Source organism: Apus apus, chromosome 2 (assembly GCF_020740795.1).
Source record: "Apus apus isolate bApuApu2 chromosome 2, bApuApu2.pri.cur, whole genome shotgun sequence".
Lineage (NCBI taxonomy): Eukaryota > Metazoa > Chordata > Aves > Apodiformes > Apodidae > Apus > Apus apus.
The window spans coordinates 139,017,481-139,037,929 of NC_067283.1; the positions used below are offsets into that span (position 1 = coordinate 139,017,481).

A 20,449-nucleotide genomic window follows, 5' to 3' on the forward strand; every position below is an offset into this window, starting at 1 on the left:
TCGAGGTGTGTACAGAGCGATGGAAAAATCTTACACTGGATTACTTAACATTTCCTCCTTCCCTTTTCTGCATATCAGCAGGGAACGAATACACTACCAGAGGGCCAGCCAGCTTACATCCAGAAGCCTGATGTTTGTTCACAGTCTCGGTGAACAAACCGAGATGCCGGCAAGATCCGTCACCAGCTGCTCCCACACCCCGTCACGAGCCACCGCAGCACTTGAGTAGCTTTCAGAGGGAAAGCTTACAGCTCAGCATCCAGCCGGCCAGACGGGAACGCCTTTACAACCACATACGCAGCACCCTGGCAGCACTACAGACTAACGCTTTCTAACCAAGTCCTCCCAAGAGACAAAGACCTCGCTCAAACCCCACCCTGGGGACAGTCGGCCGCTGTGGGGGCCCCGGGAACGACCGGGGACGGGCGCGACCGACGGCGGCGGGCGGGGCGGCCGGGCGGGCCTGTGCCGGGTGCCGAGCGCTGCTCCCGCACGGAGGCCACGTCGGCGGGGCCGGGCCGGGGCCTCGGCAGCCGCAGCCCCAGGGCCCGGGGCGGGAGCCGCGGGTGGCAGCGCCGGGGGAAGAGGCGCGGCCGGAAGGGGCGGGCCCGTCTCCCGGGTGACCGGAGGCTGAGATGGCGGCGCGGGAGCGGCTTTGAATGAGGGGCGGCCGGCGAGAGCGGAGGCTGCGGGAGCGGAGGCTGCGGGAGCGGCCGCCTCGGCCCCTGGCGCCCCGCGCCCCCCGGCAGCCCTTCTCCCCCGGGGCAGGTGAGCGGTGGGGGAAGCTTCCTTCGCCGCCGGCCGCCCGCTTCCGCCTCGGAGCAGCTGGGCAGGGGGGCCGGCCTCGGCGCCTTCCCGCCGCGGGGCCGGCTCTCGCCGTTCCCCCTCGGTAACGCCCCCGCCCCGGCCCCCTCCGTGCTCGGGACGCCCCGGGGCCGCGTGGCCGCTGCCGCCCCGGCCCCGCTGGCCCTCGCTCGGTGGCGGGCCTGCCCGGCCGGCCCTGTGGACGCGTCTGTCCCGGCCGGCCCGGGCCCCTTCTGGGGCGGAGAGGGGGAAGGAATCTCACGGTCTGGGAAGAACAACAAGTATCTGACGTGTAGGTAGGCAGCGTTTGGGGACCGGGAGATCTGGCACCCTGTGGAAAATGAGGGGATGGAGGGCGGGGAGCACGTCCTGGCAGAAATGGGGGCTTTAAGCTTTTTTTGGTGTTTTCTAAGGATTCTGTGGGACTGCACTGCGTGGGGTTACCTAGTCTGAAATTTTCTTTGTTCGTGCTGGCTGACAGATTGCATAAAAAAATAACATTAAAGTTATTTAGTTCACCCTTAAAGACTTAAGAACCTCTAACAGGTCGCAGCCAAGTTAAGTGCTACCATCCGGCTTTGGTGCTGACTCTAAAAACACTCGAGCCTGGGCTGTTCTCTGGAATGGTAGTGGGCTATTTTGTGGTCATGAATTCACAATGTAAGGGCCTGAGTTGCACATATAATGAAAAATTGTGTAGCTTGCTGCTTTATAGACCTTCTGAGTACTCTAGAAAAAATATGTGCCCAGCAGAGATTTCTTTAAGCCACCTTGCACAGATTGTCTTGTAGTGTACCTTGACTGTAAGCAGCTGGTGCTTACTGAGACAGCAAGTGTACTGAGATGATTTTCTGGTTGAGAGCATGTTAATTTGTTGTCTCTGGATTTCCATGGAGATATAGGTAAATTAAGTCCAGGATGACTAATAAGGACTGAACAGAACTCCTGTCTCTTAAACTCTGGTTCTGTGCCTGAGAACTTCTCCAGTGTTGCAAACTCAGTTACGTGAATTAGTGCATTATGTCAAAGACTTCTTGCAAATGTGAACAAAGCTGTAGTGTAGCATCGTGGGACTGCATGACTTCAACCTTTGTAGCATATATAGATAAGGAATTATCAAAGAATTACTGTGATTGGTCAGTGGATGTAAACTTTCTATTTTAACTAACATTGCCTTTAAAAATAGAACTTCACTACATTCAGTTTCTTAGAGGGGAAGGAGTGAGATGAGATAGTATTACTATAGAAGTTTCATGGCTCTAGGAGTAGCACATTTTAAAAGAAGCTGAACTCCATATGTTACGTAATGGAGCATTGGGTATCTAGGAATACCTTCAGAATCACCAGCGTGCACTGACTTCTACTGTCTTTAGTTAGAGACACAAGCATACTTGAATTTTGGTATCTTCTGCAGTTCCTGGTACTTGTGAAATTTCTTCCTGGATGTGAGCACCTTGGACAGCTTAACTCACTCCTGTAAATCACAGGCACTGTTCTCTCACAACTGTCTAGTTAGTGTGCTTGCACTGAAAGGTAGAACGTTAGTGCCTATAAAGGGCATCCCCATAGCCCTATAGTTAGATAGAGGAGATATCTCTGAATCTTTCCTAAGGATTCTGCTCCTTTCCCTACTGCTGTTAGCAGCAGGGCTTGAAGGTTCAGTCATTCTGCCATTTAATCTATCTATTTATCAAACTTGGTGGTGAAGACATGGACCTGGTATGTTTTTCTGCTCCTCTTCCAGTGTTCTCAATATTATGTGACTATATAAAGCAGTTAAAAAAGACCAAAGAAACAAACAAAAACAAACAGAGAAATCAACTGTTAAGAGTGGAGCAGAACCTCCTTGTTAGGCTACATAATCATAGGCAACCAGAAGCTTGGACACAAAATTATCTCAGTGCTGAACCTCAGCTAACTTGTTCTCCTGAAAGGTGGAGTGCATTAAGTAGGGCCCAATGCTGTGATAAGCAGGTTTAGAAGGCTTCTGGTTGGGGCAGAGTGTGGGCATACCTTCTGTGTGTCTCTTGGGTAATGCACTATGCAGACGTTTCCACAGATTATGCATTGCATCATTTTTTATCATTAAACTAAGCACCGTGAATTGATAGCTATAAAACTGTTTGTAGTAAGGAAAATAAAGTATTTCCTTCTGGACAGTGTTTTCAGTTCTCATTAACTGCGACCTGGTTGCACACTTGTGGCTCAGCAGGTTGAGAGGAGAGGAAAACAGACAATAGAAACTGCTTAGAAAAACTTCTGTCTTTAAAATGCAGGAGATACTGGTTATGTCCTTCAGTACTAGACTGAATGCAGTTTCATTATTTTTCCTTTCTTAAAATACAGCATGTCTATGTATCTTGTAATGTACGTGATTTGGAGGAGAGTTGGTGTGCTTGAAAATAAACATGTATTTCAACTGTCTACTAATCTTCATAAATTCTGTCTGCCTATAAAACTACTTGAGGGTCTTCAGATTGATGTAGTCACTGTTCTTCTGTAAAATTTCATACAAAATGAACTTGTAGGAAATCCTGTCCTTGCCTCTGAAACTTTGGAGTAACCATATGTTACTTGTTATGTTTTTATCAGCTATTCTGCTGAAATCATACTGGTTCAGTGGTGCTTTTGCATAGTTTTGGTGTTGACACATGTAAAGCACTCAAGGCCATGTTAGTCTTTTGTACTAGGAAATGGATTTACCATTTTGCTTTAGGAAGCTGGGGCTTTTTTGTGGCTACTTGTGTAAATATGTGGTTGGCAGGGAACCCTTCAGTTTCAGACATGTTACTTGTAGTCTTGATTTAGAAGCCATCATTTGGCTATTTAGCTAGCTGTGTTTAGTGTAAGTTAAAGTCAGTGTTTCGAGATGGCTTCATGTATTCATTCCAGAGTCACAGATGAGCTGATATGAAAGAAAATGAACAATTCACAAAGCACTGGTAATTCAAGGCAGAAATTGCATTTCAAAGGTGATGATACCTAAAAAAAACCTACACACGACAAATTGGTCAGCATTGTAGAGGAACAAAGGAGAGCAGGATAGGTGCTCTTTAATATGAGCGTTTTGGCATCTTTTTCAATGTCAGCAGCAGATGAGTTCACTAGTACAAAACAAGTTATTTTAGTGCCACAGAGTGACTATTTTAGAATCGTCTCTTGTCTCTTCAAGTGTTAAATGGTGTTTGTGTGTGCAATTAAGTATGAAAGAGGAAAAGCTTCTCCGCATGACAATGTGCTCATTGTACAGGGATGGCCAGTGAGAGTCTTGCTTATGGCATCATAGTTAACTGTAAGTGCTGCAGATGATTTGCTGGCTAGTGTCAGTGAAATCAGAGGTGCCAGGAGTCTAAGAAGGCCACTGCTGAAATGTGAAAGCAATGTAAAAATATTTCAGTTCAATAAACTTAGGAACTTTCCCTCCCTTCACTGTATTTCCTTTATGGATCCATAAAATGTTTTTGGGGATAAGTTGCCTCAGTCTTCTGACTTGGCTCTAATGTGTTTAACATCTTGCTGCTGCCTTGCTTTAATCCTTTCTGTGCTCATCTTCCATGTAAGCAGCTGCTATAACTTTTTAACAATAGAAGGCAGCATGAGCCATGCAAGTTAAACTCTAGCTAAATTTGGTGTCTGTTACAAAATTGTTGCATTGACTGCTAGAATTAAATTAATTGGGATTAATGTCCTGGTTTATTTACTTATTTATATCTCTTGTAATGGAATTTTAAGTTGAGAGTAAGTCTGAGAAATGCAATGCATTAGAAACAATCTCTATAATGAGAGAAGGAAAGCTCTATCCCATTTTACAAATGGGAAGCTGAGGCGTGAGGTGTGATATGCACAGGGGTGTATCAGGCTGACAGGCAACTCTTACCAGATTTTCTGAATTCTAGTCCAGTGTTTCATATGTTCAGAGATGTTCTGAGATTCTTGCTGCATCACTACCAGTTTGTATTATGTCTCTGTGCTGTCCTGTATCATAGTCAGCTACTTGTATAATTGTAGTTCCTTTTGGGAGAGATTATCAGGGAAAGGCTTAAGAGAACAAAAGGAATAAAGAAGGTTGTGGTCCTTCCATTTAGCATTACACCATTTGGTATTAGTTCCCATTCATGTGATAAGAAAGATAAAAGATGGACAAGAAGAATCATAGAATGGTTTGAGTTGAAAGGGACCTTAAAGATCATCTAGTTCCGCCCCCCCTGCATGGGCAGGGACACCTCCCACTTGCTCAGGGCCTCATTCAAGCTGGCCTCAAACACTTCCAGAGAGGGGTATAATCTCTTTAGACATCATCTAAGTGCTTTATAATGAGGTATGTGTAAGTGTGTATATAAAAAATATCACTAACTGGAGGTATATTGAGAAGCTTGCATTAGTGAGACCTGTATCAGGTTCTGCTTATACAGAAATAGTTGATGCACTTGCTGTGGAGGAACCATCAAATGCAAACCTAACAATCCAAAGCTAAAGGGAACCAGGAAGGTCAAGTGTGAAATATAAGATGGGAAACTGAAAAACAATGACTAATGACTGAAAACTTTGTTTCAGTTAACAAGTTTAGTGTAGTGGTATCAGATGAATTAAGTTTGCAGTGAACTCAGGAAATATTAAGATTCCATGTACATTTGTATCAGTACAACAGCTTCAGAATTATTTCCACTTGAGAAAATTGACTTAAAAAATCCCATAAAAAATGACAACCCCCCCCAAAAAAAACCAAAAAAACCCAACAAACAACCTAAACGCAAAGGAAAAACCCGGAGGGCACCAAACAAAACACAAAACCTTTAGCTTACCTTTAGCTTTTCTTTTTGTGTAGTGCTGTCCTTAGAGCAGCAATACAACTGTTTCAAGTGCTGCTTCAGACACTCGGGAGAAGGCCTGACTTGTCCTAATTTTGAGACAGTAGTTGGTTCAAGATTCTGTTTTAAACAGCTTTTAGCATATTGCTAAACTTGATGTACTGCTTGGTATCCCAATTATCAGTATAAAAAGTAGATACACTAACTAAAGGTGAAGGATAGTAATCTATGGCTAGCTGATAGCATGTTGCCAAAACTCTGATTGTGTGTCTGACAATTTGTAGTGTACAGACCTTAACTTAATTGGGAAGACTACAATCAAAGTTCGGAGGAGAGGCAGGCAAAACAGTTCTTGCTGTCTCGAAGGACCTAGAGCTGCCACAGTTGAACCAAAATGCAGCGCTAACAAATGGGGTCGCATGTGTGAGTTTTACCGTAGCTCTGAAATTGTTGAATGACACATAGAAAGTGGAGAGGGAGAAGTTACCTGATTGTTACAGAGAATGCTGATAGCTGTTGAACCCTGCCAAGCAGGCATACTGGTGATTCTGGGAGTCACGCATGTATAGGAATGACCTGGGAAAAACGGATTAATTTCTGGTGGCTAAGTCTTGTCAGCAGTGGACCTCACAAGCTTTCAGGTCACACTTGTAAATTTTATTTTTTTAGCTGTTTATATCAGGAAGTCAATACAGTATGCAACTTCATATATTTAAAAAATGGTATTAGTTGAAAAACAGATTTTAAATATATATACACACACATACATATACACATACATTTGAATGCTGTTTTAGTTTTGCACTTAGATAATACATTTCTCAGACCTTTGAATTTAGGCAGAAAGAATATTGAGTTTTTGAGTAATGGTTACTTCCTAAAACAGCCTTTTCAGTCAATAGTTTAATTTTTAATTTAGGATCTGTCTTGGCTGTCCAGTGTGGCAGTTAGGTAGGCCAGTGGGGAAAATTACTGTATGTAACGTTGAGTATATTTCTACTCCTTCCCTCCTGCCCCCCAAGCTGATAGAAGAGTCAATTCTGATAGTGGAGTGAGCTTCTAAACAAGCTTCCTTTCAGAAAAGATGTACCTTTATTCTCATTTCAGCAGTTCACCTGCTCTTTATACATCAAATCCCAGCTGGATGGCTTGTAGCTGCTTGTAGCTGCCTTTTTAAAAGTAACAGTATCTTTCATGAATTTAGGGTTAGTTTGCAGTAATTTCTACCTTTAGAATAGAAAACTATGTAGTTGCTGCACACTGTTTTTTCACTAACATCCACAGTTTCTGAACTTTCAAGTTCTTGACTGATGTATTCTCCTGTCACCAAAATATTGTCAAAATTGCTTGTTCCAGAAGGTAAGGAAATGCTTGAGCACAATACAAAATTAAAGTCCTGTTTTCAAAACTAAAAGCTAAATGTGTTGGACAGTGTATGCTGTTCTTGCTTATTTGTGGGAAGTTTGACTGTTCCCTGTTCCTATTAGATGAGAAGCTCATATAATAACCATTCTTTGATAAGGTTCTCTGTTTTTAAGTCTCCCATAAAATGAGATTGCGAGTGTTAAGTAGAGGTGAAACGTGCCCTATGAGGCCTTTCTTCTGACCTACACCTTCCTATTGCAGTATGTAATTTGGTGGTTACTTAGTGACTTAAGCTTTCCATTTTACAGTAAAAGGACTGGTTTGTTAAATAGCCATCCTATATGATTTTTCAGTAGCAGAAATTTCTTTTCTGGACTGAAAATGAAGCAATATTTCCAGTACTGTGTTAATACAGTGTTTAATACTAGTTACGTTATCTAGCAAATGATCACCAAAAAAAAAAAAAAATCTAAGCTCCATGAAGCTCACAAATCCCATTATGTACTTTTTAATAAAATCCTTAGGGCAGTATTGGAGCAGCCTACCTAATGATCCACCTTCCTGACTCTTCCTAACTTAAAGCCTGGAATATAAAAAGTGATTTAAATGCCATAGCATGTTTGAAATCGAGCTGTCCTTCCATGGAATACTCATGGCCTGAGGAAAATGTCACAGGGCTGCCATCTCTTCTCACCAGGAGGTATGTTAAACTTGCAACAGCAAATGTTGTTACCAGTGTACATGTATGTAATGACAAGCGTTTTGTGAAGCCTAACCTTTTCTTCTTTACTCTGAAATGTTCACCTGTAGAATAGAGAAAAGGAATCCTTGAATTACAGCAGATAATTCTGACTCAGTCTGTGCCTATTTGAGGGGACCTGTTGGAATTATGTGGTACACTCAGTATCTCCAGATTGTAAAATTGACACTGAAAAATAGCTGCCAACGTAAGTGTCTTCAGCCAAAAATCAATTTTTTCTTGGCTTAGTTTGCTAGCATGATCCAGTTTGGCATAGGAATGTTGATAGATCTAGAGGTGAACTTGTGCTATAGTGCACACAGGATGAATAGTCTTGTCTGATGATTTTTCAGTGACACTAGTTCTAAAATAAACGTTTGTTCTTATAATACTTTTCCATCAAAATGGAAACTAAATGGAAACAGCCACTTTTGGATTTTGACTTAATGACTACGTTTATGATTTGTCTATGCAAGACTTGCTCAAGCAAGTGGTGAGCCTCTTATTGATGATTATCCTGTTCTTCCTTTACTGGTGTTCAGTGCCCTTGTTACAGTCAAACAGACCAGCTGTGCAGTCATTTACCCACACTTGTCCTTTAGAAGTATCTTAAACTGTGACTTAACCTACGATTATGTGCTGTTTCTTTCAAGGCCATATACATTAGCTACTTGTACTTACCTCAGTGTAATGTCCTGAAAGTAAGCAGGTATAGCATCTTTGCAGGTACCTCCTGTTTTTTCTTGCATTAATATAGTTTCACAGAATGCTCCTTGCTTATCAGGAAATAAGGAAACTGACTTTAAGAACTATGTGAAGATGTATAATCCTCTGCATCTAATATTTTTCTTTTGCAGGAAGTGTTTCTCACCATGGCCATAACACAGTTTCGACTTTTTAAAATCTGTACTTGCCTGGCAGCAGTGCTTTCTTTCATTAAAAAGTTAATATGCAGGTAAACATGCCTTCTGTAATTTGCTTACCTTTTCTTTTTTAATGATAGATTCTTGCACTTCTCTCCTTCTCCCAACACCTACCCAGCAATTTTCCCAGCTCTGATTTTACTAATTGCAAAACAATCAAGATAGATAAAAGCTAAATCGAATTAATTCTTTAATCTGCATTTTCCTTAAGAGTTCAAAAGTCTATATAGTGCAGTTGTGAATATATTTTGTGGTAGGATAGCTCTAATGAGGCGTGTTTTTTAAACAGCTATGACAGTGTTTTAAAATTAACTTTTAAAACTATGCTGTGTCAAACTTCAAGAAAAATTGATCTCTACTTTTTCTAGGAATATTTGCAAGTGATATTTTGGTTTTTAAGATGTTCAGTTAATGGCAGCATCCACCTAGCCATCCGTGAGTAGGCTTTCCCTATAAATGTCTTTCTTACCCTGCTTTGTCCAGAAGCACTTCAGATTGTTCTGCCTATTGAAGATTCTTTCAGAAATTTGGAGGACAGTGATTAAAATTCAAGGGAACTGTTGTCTGTTGTTTGGTTTTGTTGTGTTTTTTTTTTTTTAAATGAACATTACTTGTTTTTGCTTATTCTTTTAAACCATACTTAGTGTTCTTTTGAGTTGTAGACCCATGAGCACAACTGTGGGTTACCTAGAAGCATTAAAAAACCCCTCAAGAGTTACGGTTGTGTCACTGTAGAGTTCAGCAGCACAGTAGCAGAGTACCTGAGGTAGATCATCACATCACTGTGCTGTCATCTGAACTACTCTTGCTTCTTGCCAGTCTTGTAGAGGGTTGTTTTACATAAACATAAAGCAGTCTAGATAAATTTATTATTTTGTGTATGATGACAGTGATGTTAAATCATATGCAGAATATGTGGACGATACAAAATAACTTTTATTTTCTGTTCACCTTTACTTAGTCCAAGAATAAAAGGAAGTTCCCAAGGGGTTGTTAAATTCACGACAGATCTAGTGAAGCTTTAAAAAGATTCATTTTAATGCTGCATACAACCATATAGATGTCAACCTTAGTTCTGTGATTTGAATTCTAAATTAAATTAAGAACATGTGCTGTTCCAAGTTCAAAAAGAAGTCAGAACACTGTGTTGATGATAACTTGTATATTATGTGGATCCTTCATCTCTCTAGGTATTAAGATAGCTTTTATAAGCAGATAATTGTTTAGTAGGCGTAATGGCAGTATTTACCTCTGTTTTTCAACTCCTGGATAAACTAAGTACTTGAACAGCTGAGAAACTGATTCAGAGTAGAAAGCAGAATTTCTATGAATAACTATTAGTTGAAAGAATGAAAATTTAAAATTATTCACATCAGCAAGTCAGTGGAGATCATATTAGTTCAGTCCGTTAACTATGGACGTTTCTCCTATTTAATGTCAGTTTGGGTTTCCTTTAGATGTATCCATTAAATCTAGTCAGCGAGAACCCGAAGTTTCTAATGGGTTTCAGAGAACACTGTTTTTACTTCTGTTTACCCCTAAACTGCATTGCTTTTCAGCTTAGTTACTAATGGGGCTAGAGTTATTAAATAAAGCTTGAAAATTGGATGGTAGCACCTCATCTTTCCTGAGGAAGAATCTATTTGGCTTGAAGTAGGAAAAGTATATCTAATCAATCAGCAGCATGCAGCAGAGGTGGTATTGCAAACAGCTTGGCTATTCAGAGTTGATGGTAGAATGTTCTGTAATAGTAAAACTAAGGTAAATTACATGACTGTCTTGCTATAGGAGCTTACACACCTTGGGGAAAAAATGACTATGAGCCTGAATTCTATTGTGCTGTAAAGTTTTAAAACATAGCAAATGTCAGCAAAGAATATTTTAATTATTATTGTGATCTTTTAATGCTGTCATTAAGTAAACATCTAGGTGGTTTATTTGCTGTGCATTAGTGTTTGCCTCATTATCTTATATAGTTGCTGAAATGCTTTAATTGAAACAATACTTTTAAAGTAGAGTCATGTATTGAACAGAAGCTGTTGACTTGCATAATCTTATACTACCTCTGTTTAAACTTGGAATGAAAAAGTGCCTTCACAGCTCAGAAAGCCACGTGTCGGACACAACACCTATGACAAGTAGAAAGCTTTTGTTGTTTATAGTAGAAGTGGTTACCTTGGAACAGATAGTGTTTGCTTCACAAACACTGGCAATCCAAACATTGTAACAGACTGTATGCACATAATTCAGTTAATTTTTCCATTTTCATATTTCTTAAGGGTCACTTTTCCTCTATTTCCACCGCAGTTTGAAAAGTAAATGGCACTTGGAAATTCTTGTGAACACTGCTTTAAATTAATGATGATACTCCTTTGTTTAGCAGACCTTTACTGGCAGTAGTTAACACTAAGGTAGTTTAACTACTTAATGTTTTAGCCATGACTATTTCAGTAGTGCTGTTCTCAGACTTACTTTTTGTTTTTTTTAAACATAGTGATCATGTTTTCAGAGCTTGGAGGAATCCTACATTTTTCTTTCAGGTCTGGAAGAGGGAGAAAGTTAAGTGGAGACCAAATAACTTTGCCAACTACAGTGGATTATTCATCTGTTCCTAAACAGGTAAATCCTTAAGTGATAGGTGACTTAATAATCACTTAACAGAGCGATGAAACCAGTCCTACAACAGGAATAGTATATAGAAAGATGCAGTATTATTATACATGCTATTAATATTAAGTATATATATCCTAGCAACATATAAGAAGACAGGTTTTTACTTGCAGATAATATTAACTTGTACTTTATACTTGTGTTCAGCCAGAAGTAGAAGACTGGTCTTCATGGGATGAAGATGCTCCTACCAGTGTGAAGATTGAAGGTGGCAATGGTAATGTGGCTGCTCAGCAAAATCCTTTGGAACAAATGGAACCTGATTATTTCAAAGATATGACACCAACTATAAGAAAAACTCAAAAAGTAGGTATTGCACTTTCAACTATACTTAGGGAGGGTTTTCCTTGGTTACAATAAGCTGTAAGTAAATTGGCAACTTACAGACAGTTCTTCTGGTAAAATTAAGATGTCCTATTGAAGTGAGAATAGGTGCTTATGCATAGTCTAACATGTCCGATTACAAATACTGACTCTCTGAGATCTTGCCAAATATGATGCTAGTTCATGTTTACATCTTTAGTGTTAATGTTAGTGGAAACTTATGAAGAATTTAATAGTCTGAAGGCTCTGAGAAATATAATGTGAGATCCCTCAAGTCACTTTAATTTTGCAAATGGAACTACTGCACTAAGATACTTGTGCTTATACCTTTCCATTTTTTTAACATAGACGTTTCATGTCATGCTCTACGAAAGTTTGAGATAGCAGCACTGCTGTTTCAGAAAACAATTGTTAATTGTTTCACCAAGTCATATTGGGGAGGCTGGAATTTAGGAGCTGATACTTCAAAATAGCTTGTTTTTCAAGTATCAGTTTTTATTATGGAGACAAGACAGAAAGGCATATCTACAAGAGTATCAACACCGTAAATAAGTGCTGATTAAACTTCTTGTAATTACAAGTTTGGTTTCTATGTGAAAATCTCCACCTGGATACTTTCAGGGCTTTAAGTGGATTGAAAAACCTTTATCATAATGAAGTACTGGAACAGGTTACCAGGTGCAATCTCTGGAATTTTTGAAGACCCAAGTGGAGAAGTCCAGAGTACTTTCGTCAACCTCAGATCTGACAGTGCTTTAGGGAGGTTGGATTACAGACTCCCCGAGGCGCAATCCAACCTCTGTCTTCCTGGGGCTCTATGAACTGGAGATGATACTGGGGTCACTTTTATGTACATTCAGGATCTGCAGTATTCTGTGGACTGCATTCTTCTAAGGATTTTGATTTCCCAGTATCTGGAGGCAGAGGAGGACTGGAGAAGAGGTAGATTTCTCACTTTTACCTCAGGACATTTTTTGTCTAATACTTCAAGCTTTAGGTACACAGTAGGATTCAAGAAGAGTCCATGTTGTTTGAATACTGTATACTGGGTTTCATTTAAATGTATCTAGGGATGACTGTAGGCACTGTAAGGATCATTCTTGCTAGCTTGGCCTTGTTACCATGCTTAAATGTGAATTTGCATTTGTACTTCCAACAAATTTGGACTCAATATGAACCCTGATATCTGAGTTGGCATGTACTTGTGTTACTGCTCGTATCTACGATGTCTGGAAGTGGAACTTCAGTCAGGCAACAGAGTCTGTCATTGCTAAATAAGGTGGTCTAGTTCTGTTTCCTTACTTGCATTGGTACTGGCATTTGTAGAGTCAGTGGATCTGTGAATCTACATCCTTTGGAAGCAGCAGAGACTGAAAGTAGGCTAAACTAATAAGTTTGTATCTTGAGGTCAAGACAAGTAAGGGATATATGATCATAGCAACCATGCTAAATTTGCTAATAAGGCTTTTAGGAGAAGCATTAGTGCATGTTTTTCAGCCACATCGGTACAGAGCTTTACCAGTTGATGTGGTAATACATTACATTTAAACTATGGAAACTTAATTTGTCTGCATGTGTATGCTATTGAAGTAGCTGAGAAAGCTTATGTTCTAAAGCAGAAAAGCTGTGCAGACAGCAGTGTCCTCAAGAGTTGTATCTTACAGTGACCTATCAAGGAAGCAGGATTTCTCCAAGAAATGTAATTGATAGCTTATATGAGTATTGGTTTATATGAAATATGGCTATTTGATCTGTAATTCTTTGTGCCCCTTTTCTGACTTGATACATGCATAGATTTCCATCTGACTTAAGAATAAGCTAGTGGGGGGAGGAGGGAGTTCTTGTGTCTTTTGCATTTAGCTTCTCTCACTTACCGGTTCATAGGCTGTACAGCTTCCAGAACCTGAGCATGTTTGAGATGCAGTGTAGTGTTGTGTAGCTGTACCTTCACAGGCACAGAGTTACATGATCACCAAGGAATCCGTGCAGTGCTTTGACTTACCATTTTTTGTTCTTTTTTTTTGAATATTTTCAGATAGTTATTAAGAAAAGAGATCCTTTAAATTTTGGGGTTCCAGAGGGAAACACAGGATTCTCTAGCAGATTAGCAGCTACACAAGATATTCCTTTCATTCACCAGTCTGTAAGTATGCTCTAAGTATTGATACTGTATTTGACCATCACAGACAATTCTGTAGAAGGAATAGTCTACAGTCTCCATTATGGGGAGCAAGAGGAATAGCAGTGCAATGATGAAAATTGTTTTTAAATTGAGTATTTGTTTTAAAGCAATGAAGTAGTTAATATGATTTTAACTAATTTATTCTACTAAGAAACAATAGATCAGTGGTAAAAAGGTAAGAAGCTTCCAAATGCTTGTATACTTGGAAATGTTCTAAAACAACAGACTATACAGTTTGTTGTTTTTTGAGGGTTTTTTGAGTCTATACAGTAAGTTCTTAACAAAAGAGCTGGCTTTTTTTTTTTTTTAACCTTTAAATCCTCTGGGACCCATTTTTAACTTTCTCCTTCTGCCTTCCTTTCTCTAGGTATTATATTCTATGCTTCCTAATTTTTACTCTTTAAAGTCTGAAAACATAATCTAGATACCAAATAGCCTGGCTATTGAGAGGGAGATGGTTTCTTTCTCTTCCCCTTTGTTTCCTTTAACAGTGTTTCTGCTTTGATTAACAATGCACAAAAGAGTCTAGGCAGAAAGCAGTACAGAATGGTCGTACCACTTAGACTGTCTGTAATGAAATTAATTCAGGAAAGAACTTCTAGTGAGTAAAAGCAGCTCTCATGATACTGGGCACACAAACACGTGTATGTAAATGTTGGTTTGTCCAAGCAACTTTGAGAAATGTTACACTATCTACTCAATTCATCTGCTCAACTTCTCTTCTTTCTAAAAATGCACTCCAGTACTTCCTTCTTTTGTTACTGACGAGTAGAATAAAAAAACCCCTCGAACAATTAACTGGAAAAAGTCAGTATTAGAGCAGGGGAAAATGTGTAGAGAATAAGCTGTGAAGTACTGGCATATCTCAAATATTTCTGGAATTCTAAAGCATCGAGGTTAAAAATGTTTAATCTATTTTTTTCCATGTGCTTAGAGCTTCTCTTCTTTTGTTTCAGCCTGAACTGGGAGACTTGGATACTTGGCAAGAGAATACTAATGCCTGGGAAGAAGAGGAAGATGCTGCCTGGCAGGCAGAAGAAGTTCTTAGGTAACTGAAAATAACACCATGTAAACTTGTACATGTAAAAGAATCAAATGTGGGTTGGTTTGTTGTAACACCTCTCTGGTTCATGCTAAGAATTGTTAAACAATTCTAAAGACAAATTATTTTAATGCATCTAATCTCTGTGTAGCTGGTACTTGGCAGGTTACATTTTGGATCTAATCAGTTTAGTAAGTAAGATAGTGGGGGAAATCTGAGAATCACTGAAACATTGGAACAACACGTTAACCCCCCTCCAAAAAACCAACAACGCCTCCCCAAACCCAGCAATTTATTATGTACAAATAACATGTTTCAACTTGATTAAGTAGAATACCACTGAATGTCCTTATAAAAAGGATCATAATAGTGTGCTGTAAAGTAAAAATAGTTCAGGATGGAAGGTGAAGTTATAACGAAGTTCTTGGAATCCCCTTGGAAGCTGTTTTTTCTAGCTAACTTAACTAGCTGATAAGGGTGGAATGTAAAATCAGTGTCTTGCACAAAGTTAGTGTCAATACTTTATCTGTTTCTTTTGTGTTCTTTTTTCCCCCACTTAAGAGCACATGGGGGGGAATATGAAGGGTAAAGAGATGCAGATTGAGTTTAAGCTGATCATATATAATTATTTGAATTGGCAGTGATTTATGTCAACCTGTTTCATTTAAAGGTTTTTATCAAACTTTAATTGCTTGCTACATCATCAGACAACCTGCCTCACACAGCTCCAGCTTCCTAAACTGCTCTCATTCTACTCATAAAATCACAAATATGTGGCTTCAGTAAGACAACAGTGACTATGAAATAAGGACATGATATATTACAAAATCATTCTAGAACTGTGAATCTCTAAAGGAAAAAGGTACTAAAAAAAAAAAAAAAAGAATTCTGCTTAACTGTTTATTGTAATATTTGGGAAAAATTTACTTTTTTCAACGAGTAAGACAAGAGGGAAGTCGCCAGCAAGGTTTTGATGATATTTATTAAATTCAACCAATTATAAATGTCAGTGTTGCTCTGCAGCAGCTGAACATGTGAGAATAGAGTTGTACTGCAAATATTTTTGCAAACTTAAACACCTCTATGTGTACATTCTTATTGATATGTTGGCTTGTTTTTTTAATTCAGTACTGAAACTGAGTGTTTGTCTTGCACTAGTGCATCACAGAAGTGGAAGCCTTGTGATACTTATGGTGTGCCTTTAGGCTGTTTTTGTTCCAAGGATTGTATCTTTTCCCATAAAGAATATCAATAGGCTCTAAAGTGCAAAATCTCAAAGGTGCAATCTACTGAGACCATACAAAAGAAAGACAATTAAAAATACTACTTTTTTGAACTGAGAAATGAAGCTGCTACCTTTGCTAACTGCAGAAGCCGAATTGTACTTTACTTAACTTTTATCACATTCTATTAAAGGTGTTTTTAGGACTATGAAAAGAAGTAAGGAAAACTTCCAGAGCACAGACTTGTCTTACACAAATTGGCTACTAAAAATAATCTGGTGTGTGCATATGCCATTTTATTCCTGGAGTGTAAAATTTGTGTAGTGGGTATTCCCAGGATGGTCAGAAGTATCTTGCCTGCCAGTTGTCATGTTCATGCTCTAGAGTACTTAGTAAGACATACTCCTGTGTGGGGATAGCAATGGGATTTTCCCCCAAACTCTGTTTTTTGAAATGTCATCTTATTTGGTTGGAGCTTTCTATATATTTCAGCCTGGAATCTTTACTATTGAAAGCTTGCAGCTCAAGTGGTTAGCTTTTACAGAATTCCACCCTGGCCCCACTAAGAAGTATCAGACATTACTTATTTTAGGGGGACATGTGTATGTGTCCAAATATTTCAAGTAAAAAAAATTCTGCAAATTGTAGATACTGATCTGCACCTTTAGGCTTTCTGTTTCCAGTGGGAACAGTTAAGCTAAATGCTGGTGCATTTTTAATTGTGTCAGAGTAAAAGATCAAATGGTAGGAGGTTATTCTTGTTTCAGTTACTCAGTATGTATGCAGTAAATGAAAACATGCTGGAATAAGAATGTCTGGTAACAGTGTTCTGATTGAATGTTCTACTAACCAATGAGAGAGGTTTAGGGTATTTTTGGACATAACTTGTGTTAGGAGTCCCAAGCAAGGCTGATATCAGGAATGACGCTTTCCTGGCTTAAGCGTCTTTCATTATTCCATTATAACCATGCTGTACTCCTTGCTGTGGAACCCTGAGAAAAGTACTGAGATGGCTGCAGTTCATCATAGGCTCTTCCTTTATTGAGAAGTTAAACCTTTCTGAGCCTGAAATGTAGTAACTTTATGTTGAAAACATACATGTGATTTCAGTTCTTCTGTCTGTAGTGATGTGGAGGTCTCTTTTTATTTGGGCGTAACTGAAGTTCAGTAAAATTACTCAGCCAGTAGAGGGCATGGAAACCACTTTTCTGTGCAGAGGAGTTCTGTGTCCTGCAGCTTACGAAGGGGAAAAGAAACACGATCTTGTATGACTACTCACTCCAGGATTGTGAACCAGGAGGAGCATTGCTAAACACCACCTGTGGCTACATGCCAGCTAGTACCTGTAGCTGCTTCTCTTCTGCATCAGTTCAGAGGTGTAAGGAGTGTAAGAAAATCTGGTACTGTATAGTTACAAATATTACTTTGCATATGCTAATATGCTAGACTCACAGCACTGTCAACCATCTGGCTTTCTGGTGGAATGTAGAATAGTGGGTCATGATCTTAAAAAAAGGTTTGGGCTTCTGCTAACTTGGAAGGTAGATCCTAATGTGAATGCCTAATATAGATCTTACATAACAGATAGCAAAGCATCCTAATGTAGGAAAATCTGCTAGCCATTAATAATCAATCAAGGGAAACCATGAAGGTATTAAGTAAGTGCAGTTCTTCTACTGTCTGATACAAAGATAATGCTTAGTCCTTGTACCTCAGCTGTTTCCATTTTATGTGCCCAGTTTGTCTGTAGTTGGAATCTACCAGAAAAGATTGCTTCAGGTGATAACTTTTAATTCTGCATGTTTTACACACTTAAGCAGGTGTGTACAGATAATTAGAAACATGGAAAGATAATTCCTTTCTGCCTTGTCAATTAGAATTCACAATTCTCTTCAATAAGCATTCCTGTACTCTTACTGAATCTGTGTTAAATTTCACCATATCAAGTTAATTAAACTTCATTTTTATTGTTAAAGTCCTCTTGCAAGCAACTTAGCAATTTTTTCCTATCTAATAACTGAATCCTAAACAGGAGTCACCTCCTTACACCACTCTAATACTACTTAAGTGATAACAGGAGAGGGGCTGCAATGTGCCACTTGGAGTGCGGGTCTGGTGGTTGCCCCTGTGCCACTCAGTGATGTGTTCTAACTAAAGTGGGGGAATAAAACCAGTGGATATATATATATATATATATTTTTTTTTTTTTTTTTTCCTTTGCTCTGGTCAGTTATGTATTTGTTGAAATTGGAAACCTATTTCTGTGGACAGGTTCTCTAGGAAGATTGTGATGTCTGGGGTTTTATAACAGTGATAATAATTCTAAAAGGATACACAACTGAAGAGTTTTGAATTATTTTTTTATTTTGTTTAAGCCTATTGTTTGTATTTCCGCTGAGCAATAGAGAACAGCACAGATCCTGAACATGTGAAAAGGAATGTTAGAAGTTATCAGCTCATCTGATCTGAGGAAAATGTTTTTAGCTCTTGGATTACAAAGATGATAAGTACTCATATCTCTGCTGAGGGCAAGAGGGGACAAAACACAAGTCTGTGTTCCAGACAGTCAAATTGTTCTGGTCTGAATTTGAAAAGATGAGTAATCTTGCTACTCAGAGTACTGGGTATGTTTGTTTTTTTTTTTTTTTTGTTTATTTGTTTTTTCCAAAATAGCTCTGGGCCTTATAGATGTCATAGACGGTCACTGATTCACTTACTCTGAATCTTTGAGAATTGAGTGGCTTTTAGATTGTAAAATAATTGAACAAATATCAGTGCCTAAAACCAGATTAATCTGAAATATGGACTTGAGCACAACAGAAGAATAACCCTGCTGAGCCTAACTACAGTAGACTGAAGCTCTGTTTTTACTATTGGCAGGAACTTAAGGTATGTCCATGCTGAAAACTGGATTCCTGTCATTTAGCCGTTCATGTTTTCTTTATTTACAGACAACAGAAGATGGCAGAAAGGGAAAAAAGAGCAGCAGAACAACAACGAAAGAAAATGGAGAAAGAGGCCCAAAGGCTAATGAAAAAGGAACAAAATAAAATTGGTGTAAAATTGTCCTAACAGAAACCAGGCATCAGTGGCAGCGAAAAAGAATTTCAGCTCTGCAACATTCATATTGGTATTGGTTTCAGTATTTCTGGGACTTCAACACACTGCTTGGTTTCAATGCATTCTTCAGGTCTTCTTCAGGATTCTCCCAAAATATCTTGAACTACTAGTAGGTGGTTCTTAAAGGAGGAAAAACCCCACAGAAAATCATGCCTTGATGGAATGGTGTTTCTTGCAATAGTTCTATTCCAGCACCCTTCTTTGCAGCAAAAGCGACTGAGCAAGGATATTGATTGAAAGACACTCTTAATGAACAGCTCAAGCCTAGAGAAAAGAATGTAAATATTCAGTGGTGGGAAATCTACTGTATTGTCTGTGCTTACCTGAAACATGTAATTAAACAGTTTTAAAGAACCCTTGGTTTCCTGCCTGATGAAGAATGTCTGCTTTTGCCTTTTTATAAAAGTATTTATTAATACTTCCGTTTGCCATGGGAGATCTTACAGACCCATGCAGAAGAAAAAGGCTTGTTATGGATGATCTGCAACTTTAAAGACACTCCTGGTGGAGTATGCTATGGTAGAGCACAGGTTATAGCTGAACACTAGAGTGGATTTATTGTCACTTTGTCACTTGCAGCTTCCTGTGTTGACATGCAACACTGCAGTGGCCACTAGCAGTGGCATCAGTAGCCAACAGTGGTGCATGCTGGCCCTTTCTTATGAAAATTGACATTGTGAAAGAAGAGGAGCAATTGAATCAATTACTTGCATTGGTAAATTTGTATTTCTAGCAAAAATGCTTTTACTTTCTATACTTAGGAAAAAAAATTCTCACACCTTATTGCAGAGGCAGTGTAGCTGAAAAAAAAAAAAAAGAAGCATCCTCCTGTTAAAGGTAGCGTGAAATTCTCAGTTAACAGCACTTTTCAGATTCCATTTTTGTACACATACGGCATGTGTGAGCACTTTTTTGCAGAGGAATTCCACTGTAAAATGAATATGCAGAAGACAACAGTGCTTTAATGAAGAAGAAAAGTTAATGTCTGCTGAAAGGACAGGTGAGATGGAGGAGTCCATGTGATTCTTTATCTTCTGTGGTGTAAATGCTTTGATCCCTGAATTCATGGTCTGTATGGATTTCTTATCTTGTGACAGACAGGAAACAGATCTGTGGTAGTACCTGTCAGGTGCTCCAGCCATGAAGCTAAGCAGCGCCAGCCCTGGTCACTCCCTGGATGGGAGACCAAGTGGGCTGGCCCCAGCAACCTCCTGCAACAGAAAGAAGAAAACGAAAAAAAACCTTTTCC

General features: G+C 39.2%; 1 protein-coding gene across 7 annotated transcripts; it reads left to right on the top strand.

Moving 5' to 3' along the window:
* The first annotated feature begins 613 nt into the window (after positions 1 to 613).
* Positions 614 to 19,554, top strand: EBAG9 (estrogen receptor binding site associated antigen 9). 7 transcript variants are annotated; one of them, XM_051610946.1, is made up of 9 exons: positions 614 to 768; positions 7,502 to 7,677; positions 7,788 to 7,924; positions 8,574 to 8,671; positions 11,180 to 11,258; positions 11,457 to 11,615; positions 13,669 to 13,776; positions 14,772 to 14,863; positions 19,032 to 19,554. In XM_051610946.1, the coding sequence occupies exons 4-9, from the start codon at positions 8,589 to 8,591 to the stop codon at positions 19,150 to 19,152; spliced, it is 642 nt and encodes a 213-aa protein (XP_051466906.1). In that variant the 5' UTR covers positions 614 to 768; positions 7,502 to 7,677; positions 7,788 to 7,924; positions 8,574 to 8,588; the 3' UTR covers positions 19,153 to 19,554. The 7 variants fall into 7 exon arrangements, with proteins under 7 accessions (XP_051466906.1, XP_051466911.1, XP_051466912.1 ...); XM_051610947.1 differs by lacking the exon at positions 614 to 768 and adding an exon at positions 781 to 1,100; XM_051610951.1 differs by lacking the exon at positions 7,788 to 7,924.
* The last annotated feature ends 895 nt before the right edge of the window (positions 19,555 to 20,449 follow it).

Excerpts from the sequence above, each read along its gene's own strand:
- EBAG9 (XM_051610946.1), top strand. The coding sequence starts at position 8,589 with ATGGCCATAACACAGTTTCGACTTTTTAAAATCTGTACTTGCCTGGCA. Across the intron at positions 11,259-11,456 it reads ATTCATCTGTTCCTAAACAG|CCAGAAGTAGAAGACTGGTC; the intron begins GTAAATCCTTAA and ends ACTTGTGTTCAG. Across the intron at positions 13,777-14,771 it reads TTCCTTTCATTCACCAGTCT|CCTGAACTGGGAGACTTGGA; the intron begins GTAAGTATGCTC and ends CTTTTGTTTCAG.